At 43.8% G+C, this 19,526-nt stretch overlaps 1 protein-coding gene across 2 annotated transcripts in view; it reads right to left on the bottom strand.

Annotated features, from left to right (window-relative positions):
• The window catches only part of ASTN1 (astrotactin 1), a 296,944-nt gene that overhangs the window by 91,836 nt on the left and 185,582 nt on the right, over positions 1 to 19,526 (bottom strand). For both annotated transcript variants that reach the window (XM_038542419.1, XM_038542420.1), the window contains exon 9: positions 6,501 to 6,575. In XM_038542419.1, coding sequence (XP_038398347.1) covers positions 6,501 to 6,575 — 75 coding nt within the window. The remainder of the gene's footprint in view (positions 1 to 6,500; positions 6,576 to 19,526) is intronic.

Below are 19,526 nucleotides of genomic sequence, written 5' to 3'. Positions count from 1 at the left end.
GGGCTTGCTCCCCAGCCCTCCCGCCTCTTCAGGAAAGGGAGCTGCCTGCCACGCTGCGGACAAGATGAGGAGTCCGAGGGAGGCAGAGAGGCCCACTCCTGCGCACACGTCCAGCCGGCAGGGACAACTGATGATGGCACCCACTCAGCAGCTGTTGCAAGTGGTTTTTATCAAGCCCTCAGAAATCGAATTCCAGTTTCCTTCAGATGTGAAGCTGGGCTTCCTCTATCCAAAGTCAGATATAATTGGAAGCACTTTAATTGAAGAGACAGGCTGGCCTCCCACCATCCCCATCCCTCGGATCGCACGCTCACAGTGGTAGCGATGGCTTCTCTCTGTGCCCGGGGAAACGCTACCAAGGGAAAGGAAGGGAGAAGCTCCCCCTTTTCCGTTGTTGTGCGATGCACACACAAAGGACCAAAGCCAGGAGCCCCAGGGAGAAGAGAAGAGGATGAACAGAAACAAGCCTGGATATATTCTCCGCACTCCTACCTACACCCTCAGCTAATGGCAGTAACCCTCTGGAGACAGAGGAGATTGTGGGTTTTTTTTTTTTGTGTGTGTTGTTGTTATTATTATTCTTATAACTGGGGCTAAAAGGAATAAAAGAATCAATCAGCATTTCAAGGGAGAGCTTAAGGAAACCATGAAAGATTATTTGTTTATTTATTCATTCATTTTATTTCAAAGGCATTCAAATACTCTGTGTTCACAGTCAAAAATAGTCTATGGGATAAAAGCCAGTGTGGGTGGGATATCACAAGGCTGTGGCAGTCTGGAGGCCCCTTCCAACTTAATGTGGAGGGAGGAACAATTGAAGAATGCATACGATTAAAAAGAACCCAGCCCTGGCTTGATCTGCATGCCGGTCACAGAGCACCACTTTAGAATCCTGCTCCTACCTCTCCCTTAACCCACGCACTCCCTTCTCCACTCCCTGGGGTTGTCTGAGAGGCTGGGAAACCAGACGGATTGGTGCGCAATGTTTTAGGAGAAACGTAGCCCTCTGAAATGCTGGCCACAGAGAATACCCACTGACCGAGGCTCATGCGATTTTTCACCCACTCCCAGAATGACAGCCCTCGGAGCTAGAACAGCTGGAAGGAGAGAAGGCCAGTGCCCGGGCGAGAGGCAAAACCGCTGAGCAAGTGGGACGCAGCCAGGATTTGGGAGATTGTCCTCTCTTTCCCAACCTCACTCTGACCTGCTGGGCAATCTCTGCATTAAGCAGCACTGAGGTAGCAGAGATGCTTCTTGCTCTGAATGAGGCACTCCACTCTTCCCACTCCTGGGGACAGAAAGCCATCGTTGGGGCTGGGTCTGTGCCAGGGTGCAGGGAAGGGTCTACACCAGGTGAGGGAGGCCCGTTTGTAGGGGACAGAAGAGGACACCTGCCACTTCATTCTTCTGTGAGGCAGCTGTAAAATTGAAGGCATGCCAGCCCCTTCACACACACACACACACACACACACACACACACCCTCACCTGGCAAGATTAAGGAGCCAATTCAGGGCAAGGGATTGCCCCAAAGAGCCTGGAATTTGGAACTGAGGGATGAAGTGAGTCGAAGGCAACAGCATGCAAGCAGTTATGCTGATGCTGCATGTCAGCATGGACATTCTTGAGGGCAACGTTATAACAGGCAGGCCGGGCTGAGAGCACCACGAGTATTATAAATAATCTGTTATTTCAGAGAGCACATACACAAGTTTGGATGGTACCGGGGAGGAAGCAGTGTATTTGTTTATTTGGACATAGAGGTGAATTTTTGTTTTCTATTTTGGTTATAAAATTATAAGTTTGCACTGAGGCAGAGCAACAAATCTGGGACCTGTAGCTTATAATTTATGAAACAGATTTTAGGAAACAGTTGGCAGTTCCAGCATATTTCTGACGGTTAATTTTCCTTTTGGAAGAGGGTTCTGTGTCCCTCCATTTCAGTTCTCCCTTCCTCCGCAGGCAGCAACAGTTCGAGGGGAGGAGGAAGCCACACTTTTCTGCAACTAAAACTCGACAGTGCCTTAGACCCACAGAACGAAGTCGATATCTCCAAAGATGTCATTCTCACCCACTTCTTGAGCTTCTCCTTTCAGCAAACCCTGCCTCACACTTCCGGCTTCTATGGGGCAACCAATTGTAGTTCCTAAAGTCACCTTAATTTTCTCACCTTTTTGCCTTTGCTCTTAAATCTTTTCTAAATTTGCTTCCCTTTCTTCTTTGCTGGATTCCAGTCATTTTAAGACTGTTAAAATTCCCACCCCTTCCAGAAAGTCCTCCAGGATCTTGAGACTCAACCTCAGGCTGAGCAGGGGACGCTCCTCTGTGTACATACATGGTCCCTGGCTGCCCCAGAGATGCTGAATTTGCCCCGTCTTTTCCTATGTCTGTCACCACTCAGGAGAATGTGCTCTATTGGATGGCAGAGGATCTTTGCCATCTTTGTTTCTCCCAATCTAACACAAAATTTTGGCCCAAAGGGGGGGGGTCACTCCATAAATACTTGTTGATTGATCAATAAGGAGATTTAGTTATGTTCTCTGGTTTGCATAGGCTACAGGGTATTTAATCTCCACTTTCAACTTTAAAAGTAGAAGAGATGGTGAAAATTATCCTTCATTTAGAGCAGGATATGTGTTAATCTCTGGGTTTGAATGGATCTAATGGTCAAGATGATTCTGGGTTTCACGTTGTGAGGAACTTCTAAAGTGCATAGTAGTTTCTGAGACACAACACTGTACACCACATTAACAAGAAAAAAACAGTGTAATCTTCAATCCCTGGTAGGAACAAGGTGAAACCCTGCAGAGGAAGCAGCCAGGTGTGGCTGAGACTAACCTCACTTGAGAACTCTCAATGTGGCAGGGGCTTTGTAGAGCTGCTCCATTTATCCTCACCAGTGAGGTTGGTCTCTTGGCTCCATTTTACTGATTTGTCAACTAAGATTGGGAGGAGTTAAACAACCACTCCAAGGTCACCTTCTCCATAAGTGGGAAAGGTGGGGGTTGGTGTGATACTCAGTATGGCTCACAGCAGCTTTCCAGCCCATACTGGCTCCTGCCTATGAAATTCTAAAGTTTTCTTTTCTCTGCAAAATTTACTGAGTAACTCCAAAAACCAAATATAGAACAAACTGTCAGAGAAAAAAGCTGTGTCCTGAAATCTCATCTGTCCCTCATTCATACAGATTTGGCAGGGATGACTTCAAAAAGCCACCAAAGAGAAATTGGGAAAGCATCTGGATTGCTTTCCCAAGTTGGGCCTTCTCTCATGACAGCTGGTGGTGACCACTGCAGTTGATGGCTCAGCTGTAGGCTGAGTCCTGCCCACGACACTGCTGAACTAGTACTTAAAACTTCTGCTCAGAGGCAAACGCTTGCCAGCGAGGACTGGGCAGAAGCCTGTACTCTCACCGTGGCTTGAGATGAAAGAGAATGGGAGGAAATGGATGAAGAGCTCTGGGGCTGGCATCTCCACTCTTTCCCAGAGCAGGCCATTCTAGGATGAGGTGTTGTTTCTGGTGACACAGGTACACATGTGGAAGGGAGGTTTCTGAAAAAGGAATCTGGTCTGCACCAATCCTGGCACCAGAGGGTCTAGTGGAATTGCATGATCCTAGCCACAATGGAAAGGAAGTCTCTGGGGCCACACTCTGGGTTTGCTGAGAAGACTCAGCTGAAGGTTCAGCTTCCTGGGACCCTTAGAGTCTAGCTTAGGCCCTTTCCAGCTCTGTTGGGATTGCAGATTAACAAGGTTAGGTTGGGTATCAAGGTCTTTTATGAATCTGGTTTCAAGTCCTTAGGAAATACTTGAAATGGTCAGCTACAGATCTACTGTGTTCAAAATTGTGTGTTAGATGTTAAATATTTAAAACCATGTCAGGTACTACTCTTTCCCTCAAGAAGAGAACCATTTCACTGGGGAAATAAATAGGCAAATAAAAATAAACATGAGATAAAATAATTGACAAATAAATACTACAGTCAGTGTGTTACAGATATTTGGAGCAGGAAAAGTGGATTGGAGAAGCTTTAGAGCAGTGTTTCTCAATCCTGGGTAGAGAGTAGAATTACCATGGTGCTTTGAAAAAACACTCATGGCCTGGTCCCACGTCTCAGAACTTCTCAATTAATTAGTTTGTGCCAGGTAAGATCATGGTCATTTCTGAAGCACCCTGGGACTCTCCTGGAGGACAATTCTTAGATGAGACTGTAAATTCCTTGAAGTCAGGGACTGTGTCAGTCATATTTGTTTGGTCAATGGACAGCATCTAAACCAGTTTCTTGCAATGGTCCAGAGCATGAAAATAGGTAGTTTTTATATGAGGAGGAGAATATATTCTTGCTAGAGGAAAGAGGATGAGCAAAAGCACAGAGTAGGAAGTGTTCAAGTTGCTGGGGACAGTGGATCAGGTAGGGAATAGCTTTGACTAAGAATGGAAGGTTCCATAGGAGAAGAGCAGCTTATAATACAGACTTACAAACGGGAATTCAACTACTCAAAGACTCAAATGTCAGAAATGTGCAGTGGCTTGGAATTCATCAGGACACTAAATCATAGGTGTGCAGAATGGCAAGTAAACAGTCTTTAGCTTCTTTAAGAGATTACAGTCACTAACCAACTAGGTCATAGAATTTTCCAGAATAGTCACTGGCAGTTGGTTTACTCCTGTCCTAGAGTGGTTTTGATTAAAGTTCTGAATACCTGAAACAGGTAAATCATGACCCACTGCGTGTGTCAGGGAGACTAGTTATTGTCACAAGCACCAAGATGACTGACCACCCCACTGGCTCCTGAAATAGTTGACTGCAAGAGTCGAACCATGCAACTGATCCCTCTGTTAGTGCTTGGCTATCACCTCCAGTTGGCAGCTAACAAACTTGAAAAGAATAAATGGTGCTTGTGGGGATGGAAACACAGATTTCATGCAGGTTCTGCTCTAATAGCAATTTCATTAAGGCCCCAGTTTTTCAAAGTGTTAGTTGTTGACTTTTAGGGGAGAGGAAACTTATCTGCGTTAATCAGCCAAACTCCACAAGGCTCTCCATCTGCCTTATCTTTATCACCCTTTGAAGGTCCTAGCAGACCAGCAGCAGAATGAGAGAGAACAAAGTCAGCCAAATGATAAATCACGGTTGGAAAGTTTAAAAGCCCAAGTCATAGTCTAAGGAATATCGCTGACATCTTGGGCAGCACAAATCCTCAAAAGCAGCCTGTGGCCTATGCCATTAATGTGACCTAGCCTCCCCTGGGAGAGACACTCAGGAGGGAAAAAGGCAGGGGGAGGCTCTGCGAGCAAGTGATTCTGTAAATCTGCACTCTTGCTAAGAGCATGCCTTAGGAGAACACTGTAGGGGCAAACCCAGTCCTCCTAGAGCCAGCAGGGAGGAGGGCCAGGAGAAGCTGGGGCAGAGGAGCCAGATCCAGGGAGCACATACAGGAGCAAAATGGAACACCTAGGACTGGCTAACATGGAGGGTCTGGGGAAGGGCCTGGAAGGGGAGCAGTGAATACATGAGACTCAACACATTGGAGGAGTGCAGAGAAAAGGAAACAAGCTTCCCATCTGCTCCCCACTGTTCCCCATTCCTTCCATAGTACCTCGCTCTGGCTTAATGCATCCTTTGACATCGGACCCTCCTGCAGGGCCATTTACTTCCTCTACTTGGGGGCGTGCATGTTGAAGGAGATGCATTCAAGTCCATGCTGCTAGGCCACACACAACGTCAGACACTTAGCTGGTAGTAAGCAGACGCACACTGAGTGAAGGATAGATTGAAAGAATAAATGGACGATCAGATCTTAGTATGGAAATAAACACGTGTTCCAGCTAAAGCCTGGTGTAAATTAAACTTTATGAAAATCCAATAGTTCATGGTAGCACCCAAATCCTTCCTCGGCTCATTGGCTTTTCCAGCATGTGCTATTCCAGGTATGGCAGTAGAAATTTGAGAGGGGCCAGAGACACCCAACTTGATTAGGAGGGAAGTAGCGAGAAGAAAATAATAACGAAGGAGAACTGAGAAAAGGAGGAGGCAGGGGTGGGACAGATTCATTTCGAACAAGATTTTATGAAAAAGGTGCAAATTAGATGCAAAGTGGAGAGGCAGAAACCGACATTAATTGCCTGCTCTGTGCAGTTTCAGTGCCAGGGGCTTTCCCCGCATTATCTCATACATTCCCCACAGCAACAGAACCGGGCGTATGATGAAGCCCCACTTAACAGACACAGAAACTAGAGGCTACAGGAGGCTAAGTAAATGCCTGGGGTTCACAGAGCAGGCAGGGAAGGATGCCAGGATCCACACAGAGCTGTGTGCCCTCAACGTGCTCCACGGCATCCCCAGGAGAGAGTGTGGGGCCGGTGCTTTTGTGACGGGGAGGGTGGAACAGCTAAATGTGCTTCCCAGGTTACACGTTATCTCTCGGAAAGAAAGTTTAGTGGGAAGTGGGACGTGGGGCTTGTAGACATACACAAGCGAGTCCCTAGACAGCCACTTACCTGAATATTTTATCAGAAGGCTGTTCTCCCAAAACCAGGTCAAAGCCCCGCTGAAATATCGTGTAAGGCCAAGGCCTAAAAGGAGAAACATCATTCGATTAAAGTCAACCCCACAAATACTGCCTGAGCATCCACTTTGTGTGAGGTGCCATGCTGGGTCCTGGAGACCCAGAGATGGAGAGGGCCTTGTCCCAGCCCTCCAGACTCCCCCAATGGCAGCTTCGCATGAGCCCCTCAATGCTGGATCCAGATCAAGAACAGGATCAACATAAAAATCACTGAGCCAGTAGGAGAGTGGAAAGGAATAGACATGACAGCCACAACCACATATAGAGTAAAGTTATATTCAGGTGGATCTCACAAAGCTGTTATTCATGGTCCTTCCGAGGTAGATTTAACAGACACACACTTAGCTTTGCCTCACTTCACAAAGGAGGAGCAGCGTTGATTTCTTGGGAAAGACAAAGCCTCTGGAATCAGACAGGTCTGGGTTCAAACCCCGTTTGCTGTCGATCCAAATGACTTACTGTGGGCAGGTTATTTCCTTACTGAGTCTTTCTGGTAAAAACAGGGTTAGTTAAAGGCTGCCTCTGGACCACTATGAAGATTAAGCAAATCTCCTCAGGCCAAAGCCACAGCTCATACAGAGTCCTCGACATGTTCCCCTTCCTTACTCAAAATGACATGGAGATTCTGGATCTTTGACAGGTTCCAGATGTTTTCAAACATTTTAATGTCATTCATTCAAGCAGAAACACTTGAAATGGTGTTTTTAAAATAATTCTTAACTACAAGTCTCCCTTGTGAGCTTCCAGGTTTTGCCACTTATACTTGAAAGTAACAAAACCATTTGATTTAAATAGTACATATCTTTTGATGAGCCCAAATGTCTAACTCAAAAACTATTTACTCATTTGAGCTAGACTAGCAGAGCCTGGGACTGTGTTGGGTACTAGACATCATGTGTACTGGATGAACTCTTTCCATGGAACTCAGTCTCACAAATAATCCAATTATTAAGGATTTTACTGTAGACATGTGGTAAAACTTGCATGTCTACAAGAACTAGAAAAAGTCAGCCGAATAAACTGACATAATTATGATTAGGGGCTAATGCTAGTAACCTGGTGCTTGTCAACGTGGGTGATATCATCCAATAGAGTGCATTTGGGGACATTCATGGTTGCTCTTCGATACACAGCATGTGGAGGACACTACTGGCATTTAGAGGGCAGGGCTAGAAAGGCTAGAGCAGTACAGTTCTCAGGATGGCTCTGCACAGCAAAGCATTTCCATATGTCCTGTGAACCACTGAATACCTTACCACACATTTAACATAGGTGAAAACTTGCCTATTGTAACCTGAGCCAAGATGCTAACTGCATTTACATATAAGCATAAAGCATCTTGCTTATATTTATAGTAAATTTTCTGCTTGTGTAACTACCATGTAAATCGAGGGAAGATTATACAGTATTAGAAATTTTACCAAGATTTGTTCATAAGTTTGCTAAATCATATCATTGTCACCATCTTTAAATCACCTATATAGCACATCTGGATCAGTCTACATTGCTCTTACATATTTTAGATATCATATATTACTTCATATATTAAGGTGAATCTACATCAGGTTCAAATGTCTGTTGACTTTATTATTTCTCTTATCACAATAGTACCACAGCATTTCCACATTAAATTAGTTATACTATCATCATAAATTATTTTCTTTTTATTTCTCTTTTAAACATTGAAGCTTTTTTTAAAAGATTATTTATTTATTTATTATTTATTATTTATTTATTTATTTATTTATGAGAGACACATAGAGAGATGCAGAGACATAGGCAGAGGGAGAAGCAGGCTCCCCACAGGGAGCCTGATGCCGGACTTGATCCCAGGACCCTAGGATCAAGACCTTAACCGAAGGCAGATGCTTAACCACTGAGCTACCCTGGTGTCCCTCTTTTAATCATTGTTAAGACATTATATTTATTGTTCAAATCTTCCATGTGTAGATTTCATTATTTATGAATTTCATGTAAGGATTATTAAAGGGGCTAAAAATATTTATTATAAAACAGGGTGCTGTGTCTGATGGGGTTGAGCACCACCAACTTAAGTAGTTAAGCAATTAACTAGCCAAAGGAGTTCATAGTTGCAAGGGGAGCCATTGGAACTACATAAGGAAGTGGCTGGGATGAATGCATTCTTTTTTTTATGCTTACTATTTATAAACACTTTATTCCTGGAATTCAATTTAGAAATACCCTGAAGCAACTAGAATTGGCTCCAAAATGTGTCCCACACTGTATTATGAATAACTCCTGCATCAAATAAACAGTTCTCCCCATGTGTTTTTCCTGTTTGTTCTGTTTGTTGGAGATGAACCCACAGAGAGGGGTTTGAATAGGATTCTTTTTTTTGCTGAACAGCAAGTGGTGGGTTTGGGCAGCTAAAAATCATATATCAATTCAAGAAAAGGTCTAGAAATCATTAGGAGAAAAAGTCCTACATGATCCTTGACACCTAGAAAGGGCAATGCAAAAAGAGTGCCATGTAATTTTATCTCTCTGCTGGGCAAAATCACATTTTATTTACTATCAGATTAATAATTTTAAATCACAAACATTTTGCCTTCGAGTCATCTCCAGTACTCAAAACTGGTATAATGTGTAATTAGAGTTAATTCTTGGCTTGGTTCCTAGGTTGTTTGAAAATATATTTCAAGGAGCCAAATTTTAGGACTGGCATTGATTACAATGTGAACAATTAACTCCGTAGAATAACATAAATAAGCCTGTATTCAAGCCACAGGTAATAAATCAATGAGCACACTGATTAAGCACACATCAGCATGTTGCTAGGTAGGTCAGACCAAAGAGCCTTCCTGTTCTCGAGGGGCCCGGAGATTGAGAAAGACAACTCAGATTCCAAGGGCGCAGATGTACAGGGTAGACCTTGCCCAGATCACAATGAGAGGCAGCAGGGTACGGCAATTAGTACATGGGTTCTGGAGCCAGCCTGCCCACTTTAATCCAGCTTAGCCACCAATCACTGTGTGATCTTGAGCAAGTTCCTTAATCATTGTGTCCCCATTTCCTCACCTGTAAAATGAGGTTGATGGTAACAATTATATCTACTTGGCAATGTTGTTATGAGGAAGCACGATTTAATATAGCTGAAGCATTCAGAACTGTGTCTGGCATTTAATGAGTGCCCTGCAAGCATTTGCTAAAAAAAAGTTAAATTTATTGGTTACCGGAATCAAATATAAATACTCTAGGAAGGAGATTCCCTAATTTCTATATAGGAGGAGGTGTCTTGCCCCATGGTGCAAATGCAGCAGCAACACCAGGCTTTAACTCAGGTTGTCCAGGTATGTGTGTTGCCTGGAGAGGAGGTAATGATGAATACAGGAACACCAAAGCTCCACCTGGCTAACACTTCACAGGACAGTGACTACACGTGTTGACATTAAATACACAGAGAGGGGGGAATAATGTCCTCTGAAATGGTGAGAGTTGTAGACTGCTCCAGCAAAGGAATAAAAGAGAATTTATTCATTTTCTCCCCACTAGTCAAGGATGATCCATCAAAGAAATGGGGATTCCTATTTGATTTATTTAGCAAATATTTATGGAGGGCCTATTGCAGCTGAATTGTTATACGAGGCAAAGGAGTTGGGATAAAGAGATTCTTGCCCTCAAAGGAATCTAGTCTTTCTGAAGAAACATATGTATGTCAGGACGAAGAGAATAGGGAGACGGGAAGGGGAATGGAGCCCAACAGGAGATAGGCTAAGTGGTGGCACAGTGGTAGAGCACGTCTTGGGAGCTGGGAAGTCTGGGGGATGGTGGTGAAGTCATAGCAATGGAGAGCTGGGTGCCCCTGAGCGGAGAGGCTACAGGGGGCCACATGGGAAAAGGCAACGTAACGCAATGAAGAACTGAACCTAAAAGTACCAAAAAACACTTTGGAGCTGAGTTAGCCGTGACCACCTGACCAAGGAAAGGCCTCTGTGGCAAGGCTGTCTGCATAGGAGTCTAAGGAAGAACTGGTTTCACCCAAAAGAAGCCCATCGGTGAGTCCTATATCCAGCCTGAACCGGAGATTGCCTTGGGGATGCTTGGAATCAGGGCCTCTGGCCTTCAAATTGTCCCTCTCCTCTCTTTGCTTTGTTTTCAGTCTTCAGGTTTTATGCTTTCCAAGTGGCTAAAGCACATGGTAGAGACTTTGCCTGCCAGCGGCTGCAGCTCTGCTTCCAAGGGTCACACCGCAGAGGGGATGCTCCCCCTCTGCACTAGGAAAAAATAACCCATGGAGGGACTGCTTGACGTGTCCTGAATCAGATGAGTAAACGGGACCAATCTCTGCAGCCTGTGAAGGAGAGGCATCTGAACAGAGGCAACTCCCATTTGGATTCCAGGGCTCAAGATGGGAGGAGGGTGAATGCTAAACAGAATAATAATTTCCACCTTAGCTTCTATCTGCTTGTGGGGCAAAAGCACTGCCTCCATCAGGAGTGGGTGGCATTACCGAACAGACTGTGCCAATGTCAGTTTTGTAGAAGGAGCGCAAGGCCACAGAGCTGCCCAAGGATAGGATAGCATCAGGCCGGATGTGGGGCAGAAGCTTGAACCCTGAGGTCGGAAGGATACTTCAGTGTCTTGACTCCCACTTAGTAGGCGGCCTGCAATATTCTCTGTCCTGTATTGGCCAAGCCAGTCACATCTTGCTGGTTTAGGAAAATTGGCAGAGTCAGAAGTCAGGAAAGAGTTTATCTGTTTGTTAATTTCTTCATCCTGACAAATCAAGACCCTGAAGACTGTCCTTCCGTGTGGGCAGCTACAGATGGCCTAGACTCAGGGGCCTTCACAGGGTCAGCATGACAACCACATGGGATCCACTGCCTCAAGCAGGAGCATAATCTCCGCTACAGACAAGCCCCACAGCAATGGACACGGAGCAGCCAGAAGGACACACACGCAAACTGGGGATGCTGAGAACTATTAGTAATCGTTTATTTGCCTTTTCCTCTCCCCCATCCACACAATATCCACAGTTTATGCAGAATCTTTCCTAACCACAAGCATCTCCCAAGCTTTGAGCTTCTCTCCTCAACTCTTCCTCCTTTTTCCCAAGACATAGCAGCAGTCACGGGGTTTTTCCCTTTGGTTTTGGGTGTTGGCTGGGCCAGAAGTTGGTTGTGGTCTTGACTTGACTGGGTCTTTGGGCATTTCTCCCACTATGTAACCTAGACATAAGTGAGTGAGTGAACACTCTGCACGGTCAGCCTTGACTGGATAATCCCTTCACACTAGCTCTCACAGTTCAGGAAGAGACCACTTCTTCTGTGGACAAGAGCATTTCAAACGCTGCTTTTTTGAATAAGTGCAACTTTCCACCTAACAGTGGCACCTCAATATGGAGCTTGAAAGATTTTGGTCAGCATGTCTGGTGATGGGCTCAAGACTCATTGCCTGGGAGGGGGAGGGGAAAGAGATGGATGGATGGATGGATGGATGGATGGATGGATGGATGGGAGGGAGGAAGGGGGGGAAGAAGGAAGGAAAAAAATAGGCAGAGGGGAAAGAGAGAGAGAAGACATGAATATATGTATGTGGGGTGTGTGTATACAGTTCAGTGTGGAGAAAAAGAATGTCTCAGATGCAGGCATTGACAAGTAAGGCACATCATGATGAGCTTACAGAAACCAGGAGCCTCTTTTGAACTTATATATATCTCTACCTGTCACTAGAGTGTTTTTCAAAGGAAAATAATTTGTTCCATAGTTAAAGAAAAGCAAATCCTTTAAAGCTTGCCTCTGGCCCACATTCGGCTAAGTTTCTGGTGGAAACACAGTCTTCGAAGTTCCAGCCGAGCTAGGGCTACACCATGGGGTCCTGGTTGAGGATATCATATCCATATGTAATGTGACAGCTTTTGAGCAAATGTTCCTTTCCTTAGCGAGGTAAATGCATTTGCAAGCAGGGAACAGTGAAACAAAGAAAGAACAGAGGTTCATTAAAAAATACTTCTGGAGAAAGGTAGTTTGCAAGATACTCAGGAAAAAAGATGAAGAGAAAAATGATAAAAATGACTTTTCCAGCTACACTGTTGGCTAAGACTTTCCATGCCTCCATTTATCCTAATGATAAGAAGGAGAGATTATTATGTGCCACTGTCTTTACAATCAGTACCAGTTCTGGGAGGAGTACATACCGGAACGGCTGATGCCTAGATTATCTGCTAAACCCGTGGCTTTGTCAGAAGTTAAATAATAAGGATAATGAGGCCCGATGTTCCTATAGGATCCTTTAAGTCTGGGGACCTTTGCAGATGTTCTTTTCTTTCTTTTCTCTCCTTTTAAAAAAGATTTTAAGGGGCACCTGGGTTGCTCAGTGGGTTAAGTGTCTTCCTTTGGCTCAGTCATGATCTTGGGGTCTTGGGATGGAGCCCCAAGTCAGGTTCTCTGCTCAGCGGGGAGCCCCCTTCTCCTCTCCCTCTGCCCCTCCCCCCTACTTGTGCTCTGTCTGTCTCTCTCTCAAATAAATAAAATATTTCTAAAAAATAAAGACTTTAAAAATGTATCTATTTTATTTTAGAAAGGAGGGGAAGGGCAGAAGGAAATGGAGAGAATCTCCAGCCATCTGATCTCAGACCCTGAAGGCAGATGCTTAACGGACTGAGCCACCCAGTTGCCCCAAGGGAGAGAGAGAGAGAGAGAATCTTAAGAAGAATCCATGCCCAGCCCAGAGCTGGGCCCTGGGTTCAATCTCACAACCCTGAGATCATGACCTGAGCCAAAACCAAGAGTTGGATGCTTAACCGACTGAGCTACCCAGGTGCCCTGATGTTGTTTCTTTACCTAGAATTTCTCCCCTCCCATTGACGTGGATAACTTATACTATTCTGTTAAGTCTGGCTTAAAAATTACTTTCCAAAATAGACCTTCCCTGGTGTGCCAAGACTAGGTTATATCTCTTGTTATATAAAGCATTTTCCTTTATAAAACCTACACATCAAATCAATTTATTATATATTCAGTTGATATTTCCCTTCATCAGATATAAAGAGCTCTGCTATCATCTCTGCTCTCCCTTCACTGTCTAGCACAGCACGTCATGGAGCGGGTGCTCAAGAAAAAACTAGACTATGTGACAAATGAGGCTGGACCCGGCTCTGAGTCCTGGAGGAGATAGTCCCCCATAGTCCACAACCTCAGGCAAGGCACTTATTTTCCCTCAACCTTGGTATATTCATCTATAAAATGTGGAAAAAACAGTACCTAGAATTGTATATAAATGAGTGTGCATATACTAGCACTGTGCCTGCCACATGGAACAAGCCAACAAATATTACTGTCATTATAACTAACATTACCATGTGATGAATAGAAAACACATTTCTAACATTATATTTTAAAAATAAACTGTGATGGGGGCGTCTGGGTAACTCAGTCAGTTAAGCGTCTGACTCTTGATTTTGGCTCAGGTCATGATCTCGGGGTTGTAAGACTGAGCCCCACATGGGCTCTGTGCTGGGCGTGGTCTCTCTCCCTCTTCCTCTGCCCCTTTTCTCCTCTCTCTCAAATATAAATAAATAAACCATGATGATCATGTATATTTTATAGACTCATGTTATCTTTAAGCATGTAAATCTCATGTAAAGACAAATGAAATATTGACATGACTTTATTCATTACTTAACGTCTATTATTTAGAAGTATTTAAGCAGCAGAACACCATATTTGTCAGTAAGTAGCAAAGCAGCCAGGAGTGTGGCTCTGGTGCCAGACTGAGTAGGTTTAAACTTGGCTCTACCACCGATTAACCCTGTGCCTTTGGCTAAGGTCATTAATTCCTACCATCAGACCATCCTGTCCACTTGCTCCAGTCATGCTAACACCAACTCATCCCCAACTTTCCACATTTCAGAGTCTGGCTCACTGTCCTCTCCAACACTCCTCCTTAATTTTTGCTGACTTCAGTAGCCACTAAAATGATCCTTTCAATTCTCAAACCACTCAGCACCTTGACTTTTCTTCTTAAATGACCCTGTCATCCACCCCCACTCCCATGGTAAAGCCTAGACTACCAATGTCTGCAACCCTTCCTTGGTCCTAATTTCAAGAATCCCAATATCTGACCTTCATGTCCCACCTTCCCAGATCATTCCTCTTAACGCCAGAATTTTCTACGGCCTCCTGAGAATTAAAATCCATTCATTTAACCACTGTTTTATTGACCCTCACCAACCTCATGTATTCTCCACACTCCTTACTTAGATTAAATTCTGTGGCCCATAAAATTCACACCCTTTCATGTAACCTCAACTCTCTCATCCCTCCACCGTTTCATCATACTTGTCTAAAACACTCCATCACTGGTTAAACTCAATGATCCTGTGGCTCTAGTTCTGTCCTTCCACACATGAATGCAGTTGGCAACTATGCTGATTGGTCCCGTTCTGAATCCCACACCACTGATCTCGAGTGGGCTCTGAATACTGCCTACATCACACTATGTTGTCCTTGTCTGTTCACTCTCCTCCTCTCTAGATCATATTTCAAACCTTCTTCTTTCTCCTCAAAACCTCCAACACCTCCTCCCCCATCCTTACCCTTGGCTAACGCTCTGCTTCCTACATAATTGAGAAAACAGAGGCAATCAGATTAAAAGCTTGCACCACCACATCCACCCACCACCTACCTGCCTCTTGCCTATTACTTGGCCCTTCTTCCAGTAATTAGGCAGGAACAGTTTGTGTTCCATCTAGCATGCTGCTATTCCAAATAATCCTTTGAGATCTTATAGACAGTGGAAACATAAGGGAAGGAGCCCCAGGTAGAAGTTACAAATCCAAACTCCCTTCTGCTAGTACAGCCTCAAGCAAATAAATGTGCCCTAAAGTCTCAAGTTCTTGATATGTAGAATGAGAATCATAAAGTAGAGCATATTCCATACGAATTTTACATTGTTGAACAAAGTGTGTATAAATAAACCTCAGATCATGATAATCTTTGATTATTCATTTTAAATCAGTTTTTTTGAAGTTTTTATTCTATATGTTGTGTGTATATGCATGTGTCCACTTTACAGAAATGAATCTCAATGAAAGATAAAACAGTGGAAAGCTGGCCCAATTCCTGCCTCTGTGGGGCTCAGTTTCCTGATCTATAAAATGGGATCATAATAGTACCTACCTCACCAACTGCACAAGATTAATGATCTAAAATATGTGCAAGAATCTTTGTTACAAGGTAGGTTCTGAATAGATGCTAGCTGTTACTATTCACATTTGACTAGGAATGCTGGTACTAAATGTTGAAAAGGGTTTTTCCTGAAGAAATTTTAGAAATATATAAAATGACTCTGAAAATGACAATAATGAAAAAAATATGTTAAGACTTTTCCTCCAGTTTTGGAATTCAAGGATATGACATTGCAGAAGAAGTGGGAATAAAGTCAAATGCACACCATGATGGTTAATTTTCTGTGTCAACAGAAAATTGATTGGGCCTTGATTGGACCCACCCTTGATTGGGCCACAGAGTGCCCAGAGAGCCAGAGCAGGTCAGTCATTATTTTAGGTGTTTCTAGGAGGGTAGTTCAGAGGAGATTAACATCACAATCAGTAGACTAAGTAAAACAGATCATCCTCCCTTGTGTGGGTGGGCCTCGCCCAATCAGTTGAGGGCCTGAAGAGAACAAAAAAGCTAATCTTCGTTTGAGTTAGAAACAGCTCCACTTGCTTGATGGACTTTGAACCGAGAAATCAGTTTTTTTCCTGCCTTTCGAATTAAACTGAAACATTCCCTTTTCTTGGGTTTTAAGCCTGCTGGCCTTCAAACTGGAGCTACACCATCAATTATCCTAGGTCTCAGGCCTTTGGATTCAGACCAGAATTACACTACCGGCTCTCCTGGGTTTCCAGCTTGCTGACTACAGATCTTGGGACTTGTCAGCCTCCATAATCACATGAGCCAGTTCCTTATAATAAATCTTTTTCTATATTTGCATCTAGAGACTATTGGTTCTGTCTCTCCATAGAGTGCTGAATGCACACATATAAACACATATACATACACAACTATAGAATCCATGCTTAATCTTTTTGTCAACACAAAGCATTTCAGGGAGTGAGGGAAGTGAGGAGACATGAGCAGGGGCTCTAAGTCATGCAGGAGACATCAGTACATTGACCCTGACCAGGTACCTTATGGAGAGAAAGATTAATGCCTGCTTCTGTGACTCAGGGTCGTCACAGAGGGCAGATGCACAGTCCATCTGCCCTCAGATGGAGAAAATTGGTGCAGACTTGCAGTTCCCTTGTATATTCTGGGATTGAGGATTATATAAAGTAAAAGGAAGAAATCTTGAATGGGTCAGAAAACGCTGCTAACAGTAACTGCCATTTATTAAACAGCTGACACATGCCAGGCAGGCACTATGTTCAGGTGCCACACACCCATCAATCATTTCACAACCACCCAGAGACCTATCTAGCCATACAGTGATTATCCCCATGTTGCAAATGTGCACACAGGTTCAGCAGGGTTAAGTAAGTTGTGCAAGGTCACACAGCCAGTCAGGGGCACAGGTGCATGTTCTCATGGATGGCATAGCCTATACCTTCTCCTGCACCTTGCTCCCCCTTCTCACCATCGGAGGTATAGGAGTGCTCGAGAAAATGTGCCAAGAGAGCACTGGGTCCACAGGCAGGGATGCCACCTGCCTATTGGGCAGGCTTGCCCATCACTGCCTTCCAGGTACAGTGACGGGAGGGGCAGACACTGTCTATAGTGCACAAGAGGAATGACCTGCTCCCTTGCCTGTGTTTTTGTAGGGAAGCTCTGGCATACACCAAGTGGTCTTAAAGCCTCTTTCTTATCTGTCTTCCTCTTTAAATGTTCTCTCACTGACCCAGCCACTGAAGCTCCTTTATGCTTGCATCTTTTATAAATAACAGTTAGCAAATGGCTCTCAAGCTTTGGGATACCTCAAATTCACCCTCACAGATAAGCATCATGGTTCTCAAACTTTAGTTGCTCTCCTTTCAAACATTTAGGGTGAAGCTAAGCATCAATATTTTAAAAAAGTCAGGTGGGTGATGGTAAAGCACACAATAGGTTGAGAATCACTGCCCTAATAGGTGCCCACTCCTACTCCCAGCCAATCTTTATGAATGAGTCTGGCATTCTACAAAATATGACTGCCATAAAAACAGAAATTGCAACCTAGCCTAAGAATTCACTGGAACTCATTCTTAAATTTCTGAATAATAATGAGAGATGAGGCATATTGAGCTCTTTTATTGATGAATTAAGATATTCCAAATCTCATTACAATTATATAAGATGTACATTTGTTTTTGTTTTTTTTTTTTTTAACTGTCAAGTCATTTTGACTTCACTGGATCAATGTTTCCATTAAAAGAGTATTATACGGCATTGAGATTTTCATGCATTCATAAATGCATATACAGGGACAGATGCCCTCCCCCACATACATGTGTCCCTGCTTCACATGCACACATGTTCACAAAATCACACACTTTGCTCCAGCCAGCTTCAACAATTCCTTTGGGGGTAAGGAAGTCAGATGTCTGCCAGGACTCGAAATGGCTCTGTTCCTCCTCTCTTTACCTCCTGGCAGCTGCTCTGGACACTGAAAGCTGTTCTGCAGAACAGAATCCTGGAGGGCAGAGTCCCTTATAAAGTAAATCACCATCAGGCCTTCTATCATTCACACAAATCACCCCATGGCCCAGAATCTGTGGCTGGGCTCTGGAGTCAGACAGATTTCCACGTGAGTGCAAGGCAGAGATTTGAGTTCCTTGCCAGCCCTGCAAAACTGACCAGACATTTAACCTTTCCAAACCTCTCTTTCTTTTTTGTTCAATGGTGATGATAATAGTTGTCTGTTACTTACAAGGCTATAAGCAGATTAAATGAATGAATAAATTTATAATTTCAGTTACAATGACTGAAATACAGTTGTCACTTTCTAAATGGAAGTTTCCTTCTTCCACTTCTCTCTGGACTCTCAATCTAAAGGGTTAGTTGATTTTTACTCTGGGCTAGTGCAGCCAGGGTCTCGAGTTCAATCCTCCAGAAAGCTTGTTAGTCTCACTTACTAATACTGTCTATGGGCACAGCCTGGGTCACGTGTCCCTAGACACCCATCTTTGCTCACAGATGCATTGGATCTGAGCTTGGTAATGGATCGTGCAAATCTATCTCTGCGAAGAAAAACAGTTCAACATCTATTCACTGTTGAGTGTGACCTCCCTGTATAAAGGAGGGGACAGGCCTGGGGTTTCTTCCTCCTCCACAGACATGCACATTCAGTTCCAGTGAGGAGGTAGGGGAGCCAACAGCTTGAACACAAAAGAAAAGATAAGAGGTAGAGGATGTGCAGGAGAAGGGGCAGCTTCCTACATTCTTATGATTTTATGTCAAAGGAAACTGATAGTGTAAATGAATCAGGGAAGAATCACAATACCCATCAAGGACCTGTATTTAGTGTAGAGCTTGTACCTCTTCCCCAAAGTCCTTTCCTATCTACTAATTTGTCTCAGTTCAACATATATTTAGCAAGTTTCGCTAGTAATTCAATTCCTCATTCACATATTCATTTATTTATTTCCTCGAAAAAATAATAATTAACCAAGTGCCATGTGAAAAAACAGTTTGTTAAACACCATCGAGGGACACACAAATGATTAATACACATTCTCTGCCATCCAGGGCTTCATTAATGTAGCGAGTCAATCCTCAAGCAGTTATTATGCACCTCTGATGAGCCAGACACAATAGAGTGTACTGGGACACACAGATCAAAGGCTGGGTCCCTGTCCCAAATCACGATCTGATAAGAATGACAAGTAAACAATCTATGGCATTTGGTTTGTCAATTTTGATGACAGATCAAGTAAAAGCCATTATTTATCATGCATTTGCCAGCAGCCACTGAGCCGAGCGGTTTATATTTATTATTTCATGTAATTCTCATAAAAACT

This window comes from Canis lupus, chromosome 7 (assembly GCF_011100685.1).
Source record: "Canis lupus familiaris isolate Mischka breed German Shepherd chromosome 7, alternate assembly UU_Cfam_GSD_1.0, whole genome shotgun sequence".
In the NCBI taxonomy this organism is placed as follows: domain Eukaryota; kingdom Metazoa; phylum Chordata; class Mammalia; order Carnivora; family Canidae; genus Canis; species Canis lupus.
This window is presented reverse-complemented; position numbering and strand designations above follow the sequence as displayed.